The sequence below is a fragment of the Mesocricetus auratus genome, unplaced genomic scaffold, assembly GCF_017639785.1.
Source record: "Mesocricetus auratus isolate SY011 unplaced genomic scaffold, BCM_Maur_2.0 Super-Scaffold_100043, whole genome shotgun sequence".
NCBI classification, from domain to species: Eukaryota; Metazoa; Chordata; class Mammalia; order Rodentia; family Cricetidae; genus Mesocricetus; species Mesocricetus auratus.
This window is the reverse complement of record NW_024429220.1, coordinates 6,067,183-6,088,090: the sequence shown is the minus strand read 5'-3', so window position 1 is coordinate 6,088,090 and position 20,908 is coordinate 6,067,183. Positions and strand designations below refer to the sequence as shown.

At 43.1% G+C, this 20,908-nt stretch overlaps 1 protein-coding gene across 6 annotated transcripts in view; it reads left to right on the top strand.

Annotated features, from left to right (window-relative positions):
- Fbxl13 (F-box and leucine rich repeat protein 13) overlaps positions 1 to 20,908 on the top strand; it is a 218,299-nt gene that overhangs the window by 193,711 nt on the left and 3,680 nt on the right. For all 6 annotated transcript variants that reach the window (XM_040735203.1, XM_040735202.1, XM_040735204.1 and 3 more), the window contains one exon: positions 15,895 to 16,029. In XM_040735203.1, the coding sequence (XP_040591137.1) occupies positions 15,895 to 16,029 (135 nt within the window). The remainder of the gene's footprint in view (positions 1 to 15,894; positions 16,030 to 20,908) is intronic.

Genomic DNA, 20,908 nt, shown 5'->3' with positions numbered 1-20,908 from the left:
TCCCGTTGTCCTTTGTCTTGCCTGGCCCATTTTTATTTTGTAGATAAAATCTAAAGCTAGAAACTATTCTAGAATTCTTCCAACAAATTCTGCTTACCACAATATAATTTCCAAGTAGAAGATGCATTGTTCTGTTCCTTTCCTGGTCTTCCTTCCTGTGTCTTCCAAGGGTACATTCTCTGTTGCTGCTTAGTGCTCATCCTTCCCATGCCCTCGTTCTCCTTATGCTCCTACCACACTGTATACTTTGAAAGGAACTCCTCTTGTTCCGTCCAAACATATAACAGGATCTGTGATGTCACTAAACCATCTGGAGTTACAGATATCCAAAGGCTTACTGTTAAGAAAACATTTACTCCAGCCTGGAAATAGAGTAAGAGGGAGGCCCAAGCTTCAAGCCTGGAGAAATGTCAAGGAAGCCAAGGTGATTCCACTGAAATCAGGAACAAGACAAAGCTGTCCACTCTCTCCATATCTATTCAAGATAGTCCTTGGAATTCTAGCTATAGTAGTAAGACAAAAGGAGATTAATGGGATACAAACTGGAAAAGAAGAAGATATGACCCCAAAAACTCTACCAGAGGACTCCTACAAATGATAAACACCTTCAATAATGTAGCAGGATACAAGATTAATTAATAAAAACAGTAGCCCTCCTATATACAGATGACAAACAGGCTGAGAAAGAAATCAGAGAAACATTACCCTTTATAATAGCCACAAATAACATAAAATACCTTGGGGTAACGCTAACCAAACAAGTGAAAGACCTGTATGACAATAACTTTAAGTCTTTAAAGGAAGAAACTAAAGAAGATATCAGAAAATGGAAAGATCTCCCATGCTCTTGGACAGGTAGGATCAACATAGTAAAGATGGCAATCCTAACAAAAGTAATCTACATATTCAATACAATCCCCATCAAAATCCCAGCACAATTCTTCACAGACCTTGAAAGAACAATATTCAACTTCATATGGAGAAACAAAAAACCCAGGATAGCCAAAACAATCCTGTACAATAAAGGATCTTCTGGGGGCATCACTATCTCTGACTTCAAGCTCTACTATAGAGCTATAGTAATGAGAACAGCTTGATATTGGCATAAAAACAGACAGATGGACCAATGGAATTGAACTGAAGACCCCAATATCAATCCACACACCTATGAACAACTAATTTTTGACAAAGAAGCTAAAAATATAAAATAGAAAAAGAAAGCATATTCAACAAATGGTGCTGGTATAACTGACTGTCAACATGTAGAAGAATGCAAATAGATCCATATCTATTTCCATGCACAAAACGCAAGTCCAAATGGATCAAAGACCTCAATAAAAATCCATCCACACTGAACCTCATAGAAGAGGGAGTGGGAAATACATTTGAACGCATAGTCACAGAAGACCACTTCCTAAATAGAACATCAGTAGCACAGAAGCTGAGAGCAACAATTAATAAATGGAACCTCCTGAAACTGAGAAGCTTCTGTAAAGCAAATAACATGGTCAATAAGACAAAATAGCAGCCTACAGAATGAGAAAAGATCTTCACCAACCACACATCTGACAGAGATCTGATTTCCAAAATATATAAATAACTCAAGAAACTAGACATCAAAATATCAAATAATCCAATTAAAAATGGGGTACAGATCTAAATAGAGAATTCTCAACAGAAAAATCTCAAATGGTGGAAAGACACTTAAGGAAATGCTCAACATCCTTAGTCATCAGGGAAATGCAAATCAAACCCACCAATCAGAATAGCTAAGATCAAAAACTCGAATGACAGCTGGAGAGGATGTGGAGAAAGGTGAACACTCCTCCATTACTGGTGGAAACTTGTACAGACACTATGGAAATCAGTATGTTGATTTCTCAGAAAATTAGAGCTCAACCTACCTCAAGACCCTGCAATACCACTGTTGGGCACATACCCAAAAGAGGCACATTCCCATCATAGCAACATTTTTGGTAATAGCCAGATCTTGAAAACAACCTAGATGCCCCTCAACTGAATAATGGATAAAGAAAATGTGGTATATTTACACAATGGAGTACTACTCATCAGTAAGAAACAATGGCATGCTAACATTTGCAGGCAAATAGATGGAACTAGAAAAAACCATTCTGAGCAAGGCAACCCAAAACCAGAAAGACAAATATAGTATTTGCTAACTCATAAGTGGATACCAGACATAAGGCAAAAGATACCTAGTCTACAATCCACAACCCCAGAAAAGTTAGAATCCTTTTCCAGAAACAGATGGAAGCAGATGCAGAAATCCACAGCTAACCATTGGGCCAAACTCCTGGAGTACAATCAAAGTAAGGGAGGAGCCATAATATAAACAAAGGAGTCAAGACCATGATGGGGAAACCCACAGAATCAGCGGACCCCAGCTGATTTGCTTATATATGTTTAAAACATGTTTAATCAATTACATATCTACATAGTTTATGAAGTTTATTAATACATATTTATTGAGAATATTTGATCAAGATATTTTACTATTGTTTTCCACAATTTAAAAAGTTTGGCAGGCCGGGTGGTAGTGATGCACGCCTTTAATCCTAGCACTTGGGAGGCAGAGGCAGGCAGATCTCAGAGTTCAAGGCCAACCTGGTCTACACAGTGAGTTCCAAGACAGCCAAGGCTACACAGAGAAACCCTGCCTTGAAAAACCAAAAACAAAAAAATTGGCAGGGCCAGAGAGAATCTGGTAACAATAGTACTAGTACTATTTGCCAACCGTCTGCTGTGTACCAGACATTGTGCAATCACTTTTGTTCAACCCATTTATGTCCCAACACATCATTAAGTGCCAGCATTAAGGTGCCATGTTATTCCCATGCTGCATCAAGCCCTAGAGGAATTGAGTAATTTATCCAGAGATGCCGAATCAAGTCAAAAGGTCCATAGACCTTGCTCAGGAAGGAAATAGAGTCCTGGGCCGCCTGCCGTCTGTAGGAACACATTCTCCTCATGTATATTAAGAGGTCTCCATTCTCTGTGGACTCTCCCTCACTGAGCTAGCCAAGGAAAAACAGGATATGGGTTCCAAAGGCACAGACGACGCAGAAGATAGTTACACCAACAGCTGTGATACAAAGAGAACACAAGAAAGACGAAGCAGTGGAGATTTGGAGTCATTTCTGCTGGAGATCTGCCTTGGAGACCACAGCTGAACAGGTTGTGGCCAACATTTATTTCCCAGATTGCCATATAGGTTTAATGTGAAATGGAACTTTCTTTGTGAATTCTTGCTTTAGGCCTTGGCTTTTCCTCTCTTCCTTCTGCAAGGTCCTTTCATGTTGAAAAGCAGGAATCTCTTCAGAGACTCAGCCTTACTTAAGTAGGCCTGGCATCCCTGTGGAGAGGGGAAGCAGAGTCATTCTCAGCAGGACAGGGCTCCAGGCTCTGCAGACTGCATGACCCAGCCAGAGCTACCCCCCCCGCCCCACCCCCCACCCCGCTCTGAGCTAGTAGGAAGGAGGCCATCTTTTGGGAAATGTACCTCCTCATCTCATGACATTAAGAGGCCCAAGAAGCTGTAGTCTTATAGTTAGTGTATCACTTATAATTGTGGAAATTGTATTTTTAGCTTTGAACCAGACCATCTTGTCTTTAGTTCTTGAGAGCACAATGTTTTTTCCAGAATTATCAACAGAGAGAAAAACAAAGAACTCCAACTTTGTAGGACAACAGTGTGATGAGAGTGGACAGCACAGGGAACAGTTTTTGGACAAGCCGCCACCTGCAGAGATGCATTCAGCCAGGGTCTGAGCAGAAGAGCACTAGTACAGTAACCAATATGAGGGCAACTTGGCCCCGGCTACACTTGGCCCCAGCTACATGCCCAGTTTAGGAATGTAGTTGTTTGTCCCGGCTCTGTGACTCAGTGCAGAAGACACGGAGTGGCATGGGCATGTTCTGTACACCTGATAACACACAGTAGGGTTGGATGGCAAACTGGAACGGAGCCACATTTGGTAACATCTCATTCTCTTTCCATCGTCAGTATAAGAGACTGGCCCCGAAGAAGTGCAGAGCAGCTTTTAAGAAAAGGGGGTCAGAGACTGGCATGTAAGGGACTGGGGACAGCTTTGGAGTCGGCAGAGCACTCCGCAGCATCTGTGGAGGAGAAGAGGGGACACATGCAGGCTTAGGGGTCTCAGCGTGACTTACACGGCTCGAAAGAAAAGATGAATCATGGACTTTAGCTCGCAGACTAGCCACCGATTTAGCATAAACCCTGCACCAATCTTTTTTGTTTTGTTTTGTCTCAGGATTTCCATGTCTGGGGTTGCAGACATGTATCAGAGACTTTAAAAGCACTTTTAAAGTTATTGAATTTAAAAATCTTCAAATATTTCAGCTTCAAATACTAGTAGACTTTTCATAAATCATGACAGGGAACTGACTCACAGTCCAAACGCACTGGTAGTTGGGGCTGAAGAGGCGCCTTGCATCTGCCTTTAAAGCTAGCCAGTTTCCACAGTTCTAAATTTTGTGTTATTATTATTACTCTCTGTGTACATGTGCATGGTCAGGAATCTGTTCTCTCCTTTCACTGTGGTCCTGGCTGTTGGACACTGGCTATTGAGTTTGTACAACCAGAAACTTTACCACTGAGCCATCCCATCAGCCCCTCAAAGTCCAAAAACTGTGCTATGATTTGTCTTTTGTTCTTGCTCTCTGCCCATTCTCTAAGAGGAAACAATATTACCCCACATCTTGTAAAATCAACATTCTTGTTTTAGTAAAACAAACTTAACTTTCTGGAATACACTTACATAGGACCAGTTCACAACCCAGTATTTACTGAGATTGCACTGTTGTAAATAGGATGCTGTGAGAGCCCATAAAACTAGCATCCTTCCACAAGGACACCAAGAGGCTTGCTGCACTCTGAGACAAGGCCCCTGACTCCAGCCAAGTTGGTTTCCCTCTGTGCCACCTGGGTATGCTCCTGAGCTTGTCTGTCTCCAGTGACAGCAACCCTTCTATCCCTGAACAGTGACCCAATTCCTGGCATCACTTGGTTCTAGACATGACAGATTTCTGTGTAAAGTTAGTCACAACACAGGCTGAGTCAGGCACAGAAAGTGCTGAACCCCATGGAAAATCTAAGTTCTGGATGAGCTCTGTCATCAGTCTTGGCTGCTGCGGTCAGAAAAGGGTAATCGCCAAGACTGTGTTCTCTCTGTAAGCATGTGTTTATTAACAGTGGTGTCACACAGATACTACCAGCAGCTACCCTTTGGTCATTTTTAATGGATCTAAAGTTTCAACTGTCAAAAACGGTAGTACACCACAGTCTATGGGTGCAGTGTACATGTGGAGTGGCACACACAGTCTATGGGTGCAGTGTACATGTGGAGTAGCACACACAGTCTATGGGTGCAGTGTACATGTGGAGTAGCACACACAGTCTATGGATGCAGTGTACATGTGGAGTATCACACCACAGTCTATGGGTGCAGTGTACACTGGAGTAGCACACCACAGTCTATGGATGCAGTGTACATGTGGAGTATCACACCACAGTCTATGGATGCAGTGTATATGTGGAGTAGCACACCACAGTCTATGGATGCAGTGTACACTGTGGAGTATCACACCACAGTCTATGGATGCAGTGTACATGTGGAGTATCACACCACAGTCTATGGATGCAGTGTATATGTGGAGTAGCACACCACAGTCTATGGATGCAGTGTACACTGTGGAGTATCACACACAGTCTATGGATGCAGTGTACATGTGGAGTATCACACCACAGTCTATGGATGCAGTGTACATGTGGAGTATCACACACAGTCTATGGATGCAGTGTACACTGGAGTAGCACACCACAGTCTATGGATGCAGTGTACACTGTGGAGTATCACACACAGTCTATGGATGCAGTGTACATGTGGAGTATCACACCACAGTCTATGGATGCAGTGTACATGTGGAGTATCACACCACAGTCTATGGATGCAGTGTATATGTGGAGTATCACACACAGTCTATGGATGCAGTGTACATGTGGAGTATCACACCACAGTCTATGGATGCAGTGTATATGTGGAGTAGCACACCACAGTCTATGGATGCAGTGTACACTGTGGAGTATCACACACAGTCTATGGATGCAGTGTACATGTGGAGTATCACACCACAGTCTATGGATGCAGTGTACACTGGAGTAGCACACCACAGTCTATGGATGCAGTGTACATGTGGAGTATCACACCACAGTCTATGGATGCAGTGTACACTGGAGTAGCACACCACAGTCTATGGATGCAGTGTACATGTGGAGTATCACACCACAGTCTATGGATGCAGTGTACATGTGGAGTATCACACACAGTCTATGGATGAAGTGTACATGTGGAGTATCACACACAGTCTATGGATGCAGTGTATATGTGGAGTAGCACACCACAGTCTATGGATGCAGTGTACACTGGAGTAGCACACCACAGTCTACGGATGCAGTGTACATGTGGAGTATCACACACAGTCTATGGATGCAGTGTATATGTGGAGTAGCACACCACAGTCTATGGATGCAGTGTACATGTGGAGTATCACACACAGTCTTTGGATGCAGTGTACATGTGGAGTAGCACACCACAGTCTATGGATGCAGTGTACACTGTGGAGTAGCACACCACAGTCTATGGATGCAGTATATATGTGGAGTAGCACACCACAGTCTATGGATGCAGTGTATATGTGGAGTAGCACACCACAGTCTATGGATGCAGTGTACACTGTGGAGTATCACACACAGTCTTTGGATGCAGTGTACATGTGGAGTAGCACACCACAGTCTATGGATGCAGTGTACATGTGGAGTAGCACACCACAGTCTATGGATGCAGTGTACACTGGAGTAGCACACCACAGTCTATGGGTGCAGTGTACATGTGGAGTAGCAGCTTCAAGACAGTTAGTGTTCATCCTCTCACATACCTACTTTGTGGTAAGAACTCTTCAGATCTACTTGTAATTTTCAAGTGTATATGACTGTGTTGCTTAGCTTTTTGTCAGCTTCTCAAGAGCTTGGGTCATTTCAGGAGAGGCAACCTCACTTGAGAAAATATCTGCATCAGATTGGCCTATGAGTCAAGTCTGTGGGGAGTTTCCTTGACTAATGATAGATGTGGGAAGGTAGTACTACCCTTGGTTAGGTGGTCCTGGCCAAGGAAGCTGTGAAGAGGAAGGCCATAGTCAGTGTTACGCTAGGGATGGACTGTGATCTGGAAGTTGTAAGATGAAATAACCCCTTCCTCCTTTGGGTGGTTTTGGCTAGTGTTTTATCACAGCAACAAAAACAAACAACACAATGATGTTACCATTAATTATACAAGTTATCCCTTGACCTTTTCCCTCCTGCATTATAAAAAAACTTTGCATGACATCCTGACTATGGATCAAGTTAATCTTGTCTGGGTGTTTGCAATTTTAGTGCATGTGAGCTAAAGCAAGCACAAAAATTTATGAGGCACTTACTGTGTGCCACACAGTAGGATTCCTGCATAGCACCTCTCAGATAATGCTGTATGCAGTATGAAACTTTATAGGGAACTGATTTTGATAGGAACCATATCATATCTACATACACATAAAATACACATAATGTGTGTAACCATCCTTCAGAAGGTGGTTACATACCTATATACACACATATACATATAAAGTGTGTAATCTTCCTTCAGAAGCTGGTTACATACAGAGATCCACACAGCATCAGAACCAGGTTTCTGGCCCTCCAAGTGATGCCACAGACCCAGTTCTGTGTGCCTTGCTGGACTATCTCCTGTCAATACCCCCTGGTCTGTAACTGTAGCCTAGCTCTTCCTCATCCTCAGCTCTAGAAAAAAACCAAATGGCAGAAACAGAGGGAGAGAGGCACAATCTATTAGAGTCAGCCTAGTGGCCATGAGCTCACCTGACACTCAAGTCCTTCCTAAGACCTGAGAGCAAAACTGGCATGTAGCCCAGTGGGCATCTACTCTCACAGAACAAGAGCTGTCACTAGGATGCCAGTAGAGTTCCCAAATCTAATATTCAAAGTCAAATTAATGGCAAAGTATGTGTACAGAGAGTCTGCCACTATCTCAGTCTTAGACCTGCCTGCACCAGTCATGAGATGAGAGAGACCTGGGGGCAGACCAAACCATCCAACGACTGCTGCTATCAGAGTCTTGGACCTGCACCTACCAGGAGAGAGCCTTGGACTTGTACCCCCCAGGAGAGGGAGAGAACTCACCTGCACCCACTGGAAAAAGGGATGGGAAGACAACAGTATAAGAACATATTCAACAACAGAAAGACCAATATGACACCACCAGAGTCTAGGGACTCTACACCAGCAAGACCTGAACATCCCAATGCAGAAGAAGCAGAAGAGAATGACCTTAAAAACAACTTTGTGGAGATGAGATAGAGAGCCTCAAAGAGGAAATGAGAAAATTCCCTAAAGAAATGGAAGAAAAAACAAACAAAAATTGCAAGAAATGGAGGAAAAGACAAACCAAAAAATGCAAGAATAAACAAATCTCTTAAAGAGAGCACAGAAAGTCAAGAAAAAAAAACCCAACAGGTGAAGGAAACAATTCAAACAGTTCAAGACTTGAAAGCTGAAATACAGACAATAAAGAAAACACAGACTGGGGGAATGCTGGAAATAGAAAAGCTGGGTAAACGATCAGTAACACAGCTGCAAACATAACCAATGGAGTACAAGAGATGGGAGAGAGTCTCAAGCATAGAAGATACACTAGGAGAAATAGATTCATCGACCAAAGAAAATCTGAAGTCCAACAAATCCCTGTAGAGAGAAGCCTTTTCCTTGCTAGCCGCTTTGGTTTTTTCCCCACCAGTCTCCTGGGCTCTGCTGCATTGTAGTCCCCAAATAACACACAAGATGCTGTATTAATTATGAAGCTGTTGGCCTTGCTTGTTTCTTACTGGCTAGCTCTGACTTAAGTATTTACCCCATAATTGTTAATCTAAGTATTTCTCTTACAGGAGAAAAGTTCCAAACTTCTTACCCCTATGGCAGCTACATCTTGACTCCCTGTGTTTCCCCTACCCAGAATCCTCCTGGACTCCTAGTCCCACCTATCTTGCTTCCCTATTAGCCAACAGTGCTTATTGACATATACACAGGACTTCCCCATCAAATCCCTAACACAAAATACCTATGGACACCATGAAAAGAAAAATCTGAGGATAATAGGTATAGAAGAAGGCAAAGAAACCCAGCTCAAAGGGGCAGAAAACATATTCAACAAAATCATAGAAGAAAACTTTCCCAACCTAAAGAAAGACATGCCTATAAAAGTACAAGAAGCTTACAGAACACCAAATAGACTGGACCACAATAAAGACCCCTCACCACATAATAATCAAAACCCCAAACATACAGAATAAAGAAAGAATATTAAGAGAGCAAAAGAAAAGGACCAAGTAACATATAAAGGCAAACTTATCCTAATTACACCTGACTTCTCAATGGAAATTCTGAAAGCCAGAAGATCCAGGATAGATGTTCTACAAATGCTAAGAGACCATGAATGCCAGCCCAGACTACTACAGCCAACAAAGCTTTCAGTCACAATAGATGGAGAAAACAAAACCAGACTTAAAAAAACATATCCATAAACCCAGTCTTACAGAAAGTACTGGAAGGAAAACTCCAACCCAAGGAAGTTAACTACACTCACAAAAACATAGGTAGTAGATAATCCCACTTTACCAAAGGCCAAAAGAAAAAAGGGGGGAATCCACACACAATACCACCACTACCACCACATCCAAAACAAACAAGGATCAACAATCAAGGGTCATTAATATTTCTCAATATCAATGATCTTAATTCACCTATAAAAATACACAGATATGAAGACAGAATCCATCCTGCTGGTGCACACACAGAAACACACCTCAACTTCAAAGACAGACTTTACCTCAGAGCAAAGGGTTGGGAAAAGATTTTCCAATCAAATGGACCGAAGAAACAAGTTGGTATAGATATCCTAATATATAACAAATATAGAATATCCTAATATATAACAAACTAAAATTAATCGGAAGAGTTGAAGAAGATTGTTTCCTGTTCATTACAAGAAAAATCCATCAAGATGAAGTCCCAATTCTGAACATTTATGCACCAAATACAAAGGCACCCACATTGTAAAAGAAACATTACTAAAACTCAAATCACACAAAAAAATCCCTCACACTTATAGGGGAGACTTCAACACCCCACTCTCACCACTAGACAGGACCACCAGACAGAAACTAACAGAAGTTATGACCCAATTGGGTTTAACAGACATCTATAGAACATTCCATCCAAACACAAAAGAATATACCTTCTTCTCAGCACCACATGGAACCTTCTCTAAAACTGACTATATACTTGGCAACATAGCAAACCTCAACAGATACAAAAATTTTTTTTAGAATAACCCCTTGTATTTTATCGAATCACCATGCTTTAAAGTTAGAGTTCAACATGAGCACAAATTGCAGGAACCCTACAAACTCATGGAAATTGAACAATGCTCAATTGCATCACTCCTGAGTCAAGGACGAAAGAAAGAAATTAAAGACTTCCTAGAATTCAATGAAAATGAAGGCACAGTATACCCAAACTTATGGGACACTCTGAAAGCAGTTCTAAGAGGAAAGTTGACAGCACTAAGTGTCCACATGAAGAAACTGGAGAATAGTTACACTAGTGAATGAACAGCACAACTGAAATCTCTAGAACAAAAAGAAGCAAACTCAGCCAGGAGGAGTAGATGCCAGGAAATAAACTGAGGGCTGAAATCAATACAGTAGAAACAAAGAAAACAATACAAAGAATCAATGAAACAAAGAGTTGGTTCTTTGAGAAAAATCAACAGGATAGACAAACCTTTATCAAAAATAACCAAATGGCAGATTAACAAATTAACAAAAGGAAAAGGGGACATAACAACAGTCAGTGAGGGAATCCAGAGACTCATCAGGATACACTCTGAAAACCTGTACTCCACAAAATTGGAAAATTGAAAGGAAACTGACAATTTTCTGGATAGATACCACTTCCCAAAATTCAATCAAGAACAGATAAGCAATTTAAACAGACCTATAATCCCTAATAAAATAGAAGTAGTCATCAAAAGTCTCCCAACCAAAAAAGAAAGCCCAGGGCCACATGGTTCAGCGCAGAATTCTACCAGAAATTCAAAGAAAAGCTAATGCCAGTACTCCTCAAAGTGTTCCATATAATAGAAGCAGAAGAGTCATTGTCAAAGTCTTTTTACAAGGCTTCAATAACCTTGGCACCCAAACCATACAAAGACACAGCTAAGAGAACTACAGACCAATCTCTCTCATGAACATTGATGCAAAAATACTCAATAAAATACTCACAAATTGAATCCAAGAACACATCAGAAAAATCATGCACCATGATCAAGTAGGTTTCATCCCAGGGATGCAGGAATGGTTCAACATATGAAAATCCACCAGTGTAATCCACCATATAAACAAACTGAGAAAGAAAAACCAAATGTTCATCTCACTAGATGCTGAAAAAAGCCTTTGACAAAATCCAACACCCCTTAGTGATAAAGTTCTTGGAGGAATCAGGGATAACAGGAATATACCTAACCACAATAAAAGCAATCTACAGCTATCCAACAGCCAACATCATACTAAATGGAGGGAAACTCAATGTGATTCCACTGAAATCAGGAATGAGTCAAGGCTGTTCACTCTCTCCATGTTGCCTTAGTTTTTCACTTCAAGTTCTAGCTAGAGCAATAAGAAAACAAAAGGAGAACGGGATACAAATTGAAAAGGGAGAAGCCGAACTTTCACTATTTGCAGATGATATGATAGCTTACATAAGTGACCCCAAAAATTCTGCCACAAAATTCCTACAGCTGATAAACACCTTCAGCAAAGTGGCAGGATACAAGATTAACTAAAAAAAATCAGCCCTACTATATATAGATGATAAATGGGCTGAGAAAGAGATCAGAGAAGCATCATCCTTTACAATTGCCACAAACAACATAAAATGTCTTGGGTTTATGCTAACCAAACAAGTGAAAGACTTGTATAGCAAGAACTTTGAGTCTTTTAAGAAAGAAATTAAAGAAGATACTAGAAAATGGAAAGATCTCCCATGCTCTTGGATAGGTAGGATCAATGTAGTAAAAATGGCAATTTCACCAAAAGTAATCTACAGCACAATTATTCACAGACCTTGAAAGAACAATAATCAACTTTATATGGAAAAATAAAAACCCAGGATAGCCAAAACAACCCTGTACAATAAAGGAACTCCCAGAGGCATCACCATCCCAGACTTTAAGCTCTATCATAGAGCTATAGTTCTGAAAACAGCTTGGTATTGGCACAAAAATAGACAGACAGACCAATGGAATCGAACTGAAAATCCTGATATTAATCCACACACCTATGAACACCTGATTTTTGACAAAGAAGCTACAATTATACAATGGAAAAAAGACAACAAATGGTTCTGGCATAACTGGATGGGGCCATGTAGAAGACTGCAGATAGATCCATGTCTATCGCCATGCACAAAACTTCAAGTTGAAATGGATCAAAGACCTCAACATAAATCCAACAACACTGAACCTCTTAGAAGAGAAATTGGGTGGTACCCTTGAATGAATTGGTATAGGAGACAGCTTCCTGAACATAACACCAGTAGCACAGACACTGAGATTAACAATTAATAAATGGGACCTCCTGGAACTCAGAAGCTTCTGAAAGGCAAAGGACACAATCAGCAAGACAAAAAGGCAACCCACAGATTGGGAAAAGATATTGACTAACCCCACATCTGACAGAGGGCTTATCTCCAAAATATACAAAGAACTCAAAAAGCTAGTCACCAAAACACCAAATAATCCACTTAAAAAGTGGGGGTACAGAATAGAGAATCCTCAATAGAGGAGTCTAAAATGGCTTAAAGACACTTAAGAAAGTACTCAACATCATTAGCCATCAGGGAAATGCAAATCAAAACAGCTCTGAGATACCATCTTACACCTGTCAGAATGGCTAAAATAAAAAACACCAATGACAGTTTATCCTAGAAAGGATGCGGAGAAAGGGGAACACTCTTCCATTGCTGGTGGGAGTGCAAACTTGTATAAACACTTTGGAAATCAATATGGCAGTTTCTCAGGAAAAATGGGAATCAGTCTACCTCAAGGTCCAGCAATTCCACTCTTAGGGGTATACCCAAAGTATACGCATTCCTACGACAAGGACATCCATTCACCTATGTTCATAGCAGCATTATTTGTAATAGCCAGAATCTGGAAGCAACCTAGATGCCCCTCAACTGAAGAGTGGATAGAGAAAATGTGGTACATTTACATAACGGAATATTACTCAGCAGAAAAATCTTGAAATTTGCAGACAGATGGATGGCACTAGAAGAAATCATTCTGAGTGAGGTAACCCAGTAACAAAAAGACAAACATGGTATGTACTCACTCATATATGGATTTTAGACATAGAACAAAGGATTACCAGCCTACAATCGACATCGCCAGAGAAGCTAGGAACAAGGAGGGGCCCTAAGAGAGACATGCAGAGACAGGGAAAGAGACCAGAGCTCCTGAACAAATTGGGAGCACAAGGGGAGTGGGGGGGAGGTAGGAGATAGAGGAGGGAAGAAGAGGAGGGGAGAGGAGGACATGAGGGATCAGGAATACTGAGTTGGGGGAAGAATAGAGGAGAGCAAGAAAAGAGACACCTTAATAGAGGAGCCATTATAGGTTTAAAGAGAAACCTAGCACTAGGGAAATGTCCAGAGATTACAAGGATGACCACAACTAAGAATCTAAACAATAGTGGAGAGGCTACCTTAAATGCCATTCCTCTATAATGAGACTGATGACTACATTATATGCCATCCTAGAGCCTTCACTCAGTAGCTGATGGAAGCAGAAGCAGATTCACAGCTAAGCATTAAGCCGAACTCCTGGAATCCAGTTGTAGAGAGGGAGGAGTGATGAGCAAAGGGGTCAGGACCATGCCAGGGAAACCCACAGAAACAGCTGACCTGAGCAAGTTGGAGCTCACGGACCCCAGTCTGACACCTGAGGAACCAGCATAGGACTGAACCAGGCCCCCTGAATGTGGGTGTCAGTTGGGAGCACCGGGCCTCTGGTAGTGGGACCAGTATTTATCCCTAGCATACAAATGGACTTTGGGAGCCCATTCCCTATGGAGGGATACTCTCTCAGCCTAGACACATGGGGGAGGGCCTAGGCAGTGCTCCAAATGATATGACAGACTTTGATGATCCCCCATGGGAGGCCTCACCCTCCCTGGGGAGTGGGGGGACATGTGAGGACAGGAGGGAGAAGGAACTGAGATTGATATGTAAAATAAGATCGTTTCTAATTTAAATAAAATTTATGAAAATAAAAAAGTGTTGTGTACAGAAGACACCGATTTAGTACTCTACGCACCTGAGCCTCTTTGCAGTGATGCCAAACCCTGGGAATGACTGACAGTTGCCATGGTTACGATAGTGCGGAGGACTTCTCTTGTATTAGTTTGATTTGTCATGGCATCTGATTTATTCTTGTCTTTATTTATTATTGTATTTTTACAGTCACAAGTTTTATTATTGTGGATTATTTTTCTTTAAATACTATTTTTATTTTAAAGGTTTTATTATTTTATTTCCCCCGCTGCTCTGTGTGTGTGTTTGTGTGTGTGTGTATGTGTTTGGGTGTATGTGTGTATTTGGGTGTGTGTGCGTGTTTTTATGTGTTTGTGTGTGTGAATATGTGTGTGTGTTTGTGTTTCGTTGTGTTTTTGTGTGTGAATGTGTTTGTGTGTGTGTTTGTGTATGAGTGTATGTTTGTGTCTGTGTGTGTGTGCGCATGCGTGTGTGTTTGGGTGTGTATGTGTATGTGTGGGCACCCACAGAGGTCCCAGGACAGGCTGGCGCTGGAGCGTGAGGTGTGGGCTGCGTGCCTGTGTCCTGGGCTCCTGTCTCGGGTCTCCCGCTGGGCAGCTCCTCACTGTGCTCTCAGGCGGCATCTGCAGTGGCAGTCTTTCTGAGCCAGTGAATCGCACAAGATGTGCTTTTTAATCTCCTCCCCCCCCTCGTGTCATTCCACCTGCCCCACCCATAGCCTCGTGTCCTCCACGTCACCCCCGTTTATCGCAGTACAGGTAGACATGTAAGCTAGGATCCACAGATGAGATGTGGCTTTTGTGTTTTAAGTCTGGGCCGTCTTGCTCAATATAACACCTCCCAGCTTCATCCATGTCCCTGAAAATTTGTGATGTTAGTTTTTTTTTGTTTTTTTTTTTTTTGCTTTTTAATAGCTCAACAAAATCTCACGGTGTCTGTGTACCATGCTTTCATTATCCATTTACCGCGATGGCCAGCGAGGCTGTGACAGAGGACCACGCTGGCATCCCATAATAGTGCTGCCCTCTAGGCACTCTCTGCCCCACTTAGAAGAGGACTTGGGGCTGCGAAAAGACTAATGTGTCTGTTAATGCTCACAGGTAGAGCATGAGGAAGTAAAGACTCGCATCCACACCCCTCTCCGCCACTCACTGGGATGAATATAAGCTTATTAATTACTGATGTGCCAATCACATCTCATCAGGGTGAGAAACTGGATTTGCCAGCAGTAATTTGAGTATTTATAAACTGTTGACACGTATCTTTTGCTACACTGATTTTTGATGTAATGTTTTGCATTGTTCATGGCAGAATCTGTATTTTAGGGACACAAATGTATAGTAAATAAACCATTGTAGGTGACGCTGCTTCAGATAGACAAACAACAACACTGACCTTGGACTCTCTTGCAGACATACTGTAAAACCTCGATGAACTTGGAACACTTGGATGTCTCCTACTGTTCCCAGCTGTCAGATGACATTATAAAAACAGTAGCCATTTTCTGCACTCAAATCACGTCTCTCAACATCGCAGGATGTCCAAAGGTAGGCATGGTGGCTGGAGCTCAGACAAGTCAAAGGGTAGCGTGGACAGTGACGGACAGGACTAGTCAAGGGTGGCCTTGACCTAGAATCGAGTCTGTTTCTGCCATCGCTGGTGGAATCGCTGGAAACTTTCCCCACCTCCAAACTGGAAATAGCTCTAGCGTTTTATTTGTGCCAACGTAGAATTTAAAGACATCCAAAACATTATTCTCATGCAAACATAATTACATGCCAGAGATTCATTTAATTCATTAATGAGAGAATCAGCAAAATGATAAAGCCATGGCATACGGCATTAATAAAAACTGGGTAGGAACTGAAGAAAGAATTAAGATTACGGGTCTCAGGCTAGATCTAAAACTGGTTAATATCCTAAAGGGCAATAGAACCAAAACCTTGGGTTAGAGTTTCAACTAGACAAAAAAAAAAAAAAATACATGTAACTTCCCTGAGTTTGGGCCTTAGCAAATAACAAACAGCATGTGAAGGGAAGAGCTAAGTCTCTAGGCATTCTGGGTAGTTAGCCATGCCCCTGGGTTCCAACAAAGGGCATGGAGTTCCCTTCAGTCTTAATGTAAGTCTGACAGCTCTCCTGACCCATGCAGGAAATCAGCTCATTGTAAACAATGACTCTCCCAATGCGGACGTGAGACAGCCACATCATCAGAAAACACAATTGCTGGTACCTAGTACTCATCTTCTCAGGTTTTTCCTGTGTACAGAAAGGTCAGCAATGGTTACAGAAGGTTTGTGTTTTGTTTGTTTTAAAAGATGGACTAGTACTTTCAAAGTACAATATAACCTACTTTTGTCTCTGGCAGATCAAATATACACATTTAATTGCCCTTGGAACCTTATCACGATTGCAGCTGAACAGTGAGGGCCCATTTGGAAAAGAAAACCAGGAAAGGAAACAAGCAACAAAATTGTGGGAATTTGAAAATAGATGAACAAATTTAGGTGACCGGAGACAGCTCTGAGCCCCGCCGGGGCAGAGAAGGCTGGCTACATCTGGTCCAGACTTCTGAAGGGACTGTGTTGGGAGGGGACTAAGGTGGAGTGTCCTGTGCCCAGGCCTCTGTGTCCCTCCCCACCCACACCAGAAGCACGGACATTCATTTTCTCAGTCCCGCTTTCTCAGCCCTGACAGTCCTGAAGCCCCGGACTAGGCAGTCCTTTGACAGGAGGGCGGGCTATGCTGTCACTACTGCATAGCTCCAGGCACGGGGCTCCTAGTATCCAGCCCTCTGTATTTCCATCTTGAAAACCAAGAGTGTCTCCAGATACTGCCAACTGTCTCCCAGAGAGCAGAATTGCCGTTGTCTGGAGACAGAAAAGCAGAGGAGGGTTTCTGTGCAGGGAAACGCCGTGTTTAACAAGGCCTCTGAACACAGACAGCAGACACGCTGGCACTTCTTCCTCCCCGGCATCCAGAACGTGCCTGCCAGAACTCTCCTCAGGCAGGAGATAGAGGCCTCTTCTCTAGAGACTGCCAGCCCCAGCGGAAGACTGCAAACTCTCCCACATTAGCCTTCATTTGGGTCACAGCGCTCACTCAGTTTCCACTCAGAGGCTAGCCCTCCACCGCTAACCACAAATGGCCAGCCAAGCGGTACCAGATCAGCAAGGAAGTCTCTAAACAGAAGATTAAAAAATCAAACACGGTGAGCATGGAGAGATGGCTCAGTGGTTAAGAGCAGTGGCTGTTCTTCCAGAGGTCCTGAGTTCAATTCCCAGCACGCACATGGCAGCCCACAGCTGTCTCTAACTCCAGTTCCAAAGGATCTGGTGCCCTCACAAGAACATGCACGCAGGCAAAAAACATCAACACACATGAGCTGAATAAAGGAATAATTAAAAATTCAAACATGTTGTCAGGGAGAACCTGAAGTTGACAAACTCTGCAGAAGGAAGATAATAGAAGCCTTAAAAATGCTTGGGAATTTCAAGCTGCTAAAAGCTTGCCCTGCGCTGCTCGCCCACTGCTTTTACTGGAACAGTCTCATCCCAGGTCTCAGGACCTGTGCACCCTTGCTGGGCTACGAGTTCAGCGGCTTTACTGTTGGTCACCTTTAGTGGACTCGAGGTGATTCCGGAACCTCCTGAATCTTCCACACTAACATGTCAGATGCCGAGGAGGAGGCTGAAGAGGAAAGATGTGGTAAGCCAGGTCAAACAAAAGCCAGAAAGTTTGTAGGAAAACTTTTTTTGAGGAAGGGTTAAGTAGCCCAGGCTAGCCTGGAACTTACCAGTATGACCAGGTTTCCCCAGAACTAGACACAATTCTGCTGCCTCACTCTTCCTAGTGCTGAGATTACGGGTGCGTACCATCATGCCCAGCTACAAGATCTCGTTTAATGATGTATTTGGTTAGGACAAGGGAAAGTGGACGTTTTTCTGGTCCCTGTCACCTGGCCCGGAAGTGAGCCTCGTCAAGGAGCTTGTACAATAGCCACAGTCACCACCCGACTCTGCACGTCCACCACAGCACAGCTCAGTGCGAACTGCTCCAGTGGCAGGGTAAGGCACCGGAAGATGATGGAGGCTTCCTAGTGGTGCTGCTAACAAAGGAAGAGGAAACCCTGCATGCAGAAAAGGCTCAAAGGAGGGCAGGAAAGAGGGAGGAGGATTCTTTTTTCAAAGAAACAGAATCCTCTATAAACCAAGGGATTGTCCGCTGCACTTGGAGATCTGCCGTGAATGAATGGACATTAAATGCATCACCCCATACTTACCATGTGGGGAAGAAAAGGAGGTGGAGAAGACCCCCAGAATAAGAAATCGGACTTTCTTTCCCTTGTAGGTAGTACTAGTTAAGTCGCATGTGTGCCCAGATTCAGAAAAGGGAGGGATACTTATTTGGGCCAATCTGAATGGTCCCTCACTTGCTTCACTCTGCCTAATTTATTCTACATACATTGCTTTTGAGGGGCCACAGTGAATTGTGATATCTGTTTTACCCATCTCTGGTAAGGCTAGCTTTTCCCAGCAGCCCCCTCACCTTCAGGCAATCAGTAATGCTGGGCCCTCATCTCTATAGCACTGAGATGCCAGCCAAGGAGAGAAAATGCCCGAGACCAGAAAGAAAGTTGGATGCCACGGGCCCAATGGAAAGGCCTTAGCCGTGTTCTTAGCAGTGAGATTTTGTTGTCACCTTTGATGATCATGACAGTGGCTTGAGGTAGGAGTTAGTAATTACAAAGGAAGAATGAGGGGAAAAGAGAGAAATCTATAGCGACAATGAAATATTTATGCAATTAATCTCTGAGGGAAAACGTCTCAAGTAGGCCCGGGTTAATGAAGTATGGTTTGCAGATAGACAGCAAAGGACAAACAAGGCCAGTACTCCACAAAGTCCAGGAGAGCTGCCATAGTGAAGAGTCTCCACCAGACATTTCCGTCATACTGTAGCCAAGGGACTCCAGAGAGCAGCAACTGAGCTCCAACCATGGGTTTTATCCCAAGGGGCAAAATGACACGCTGGATCACGGAGAGGCACCGTTTGCAGGGGGACTGGAACATAACCCGGGCTGTCCACCAGTCCCTCAGCTCAGGGTGCTGTACTCCAGCTGTCTTGTTATGTATGCTTTTCGAGCTAAGCATGGACCCGGATGAATCCAACCCCAGCCGGGAGACTGCTAGCCATGTGAATATAGCAGAGAGGTTGTGGTTTGAATGTGGAAAATCCCCTGCAGGTTTATGCGTTTGAACACTTGGTCCCTAGCTGGTGGCACTGTTTCAGAAAGTTATGGAACCCTTAGGAAGTGGAATCTTGGAAATTCTTTCAGTTTAGAAATTTCAACATGGTCACAAGTGAGAGGTTTTAGAATTGCTACAAAAATGATCAATGGATTTTTTAAAAAACGGTATATCAGCATGGGATGCCTGACATATGATGTCAGATAATGTATATAATCTGTTACTATGAAACCAATCACCCCTCCCAAAACGGAGGGTGTAGACAGCTCACAGCTTTTAAGCTTTAAAAAGGTTTAGTCTGAATCACGTGCGTGTCTGTGCCAGTTTGTAGGCACACTTGAGTGCAGTGTCCACAGAGGCCAAAGGTGTTGGATTCCCACTGGAGCCAGAGTTGCAGGCAGTTGTTAGCAGCCTGGTACTAGTGCTGGGAACCAAACTTAGGTCCTTTGCAAGAGCAGTACACAGCTCAGGCCGCTCCCATTTTATTTGCTCATAATCAACTGGGCCAGCAATTTGGGCTGGTGTCAGTTGGTTCCCCTACTAGTGGCTGCATAGGGTTATCCACTCATAGCTGCCCGTGTATGAGCCCCCAGCTGGGAAGGAGATCTTTGATTGGACATGGTATTGCCTGCCCTTCCACAGGCTCCCTGAGCTGCTCCCTAGGCCAGCAACGCATGCATCCCAAGAGACAAGAGCTCAAGCAGATGGTGTTAGTGTTATCTAGCATGTTGAAATCTTTTTCAAATGCCCATTAAGACATGCTGTAGAATGTTCAAAAGTAGTTATGTTTTAAGGTGACATATTTGTAATTGTTTCTCCTTCACTAATTTTTAAGGTAATGTGTTTATGTTTCTTCCAAAATAGGAATTAAACTTAAAGAAACCAAGAGGTTTCCAGAGACTCAGAGGGAGATGGAAATAACTTTCTGTCTAGTGAGCCAAGACCAGGATCTTATATCTGAGAGTTGGGAATACTAGCCAGCCATCTCCACCCCCAGTTTCCAGCCCCTGAGTCACACTCCCCCAGACGTAACCTCCCTATTGGACACATGGAGATTCCATGAGGGCTCCTTTTCAAGGCTCCAGGTCAAACCCTTCCACTCTCAAGCGCCACCTGCCTGGACTGTCCCACCACCCCATTGTCCCATATTGCTGAAGGTCTCTGTTTTCAGTGACACCAG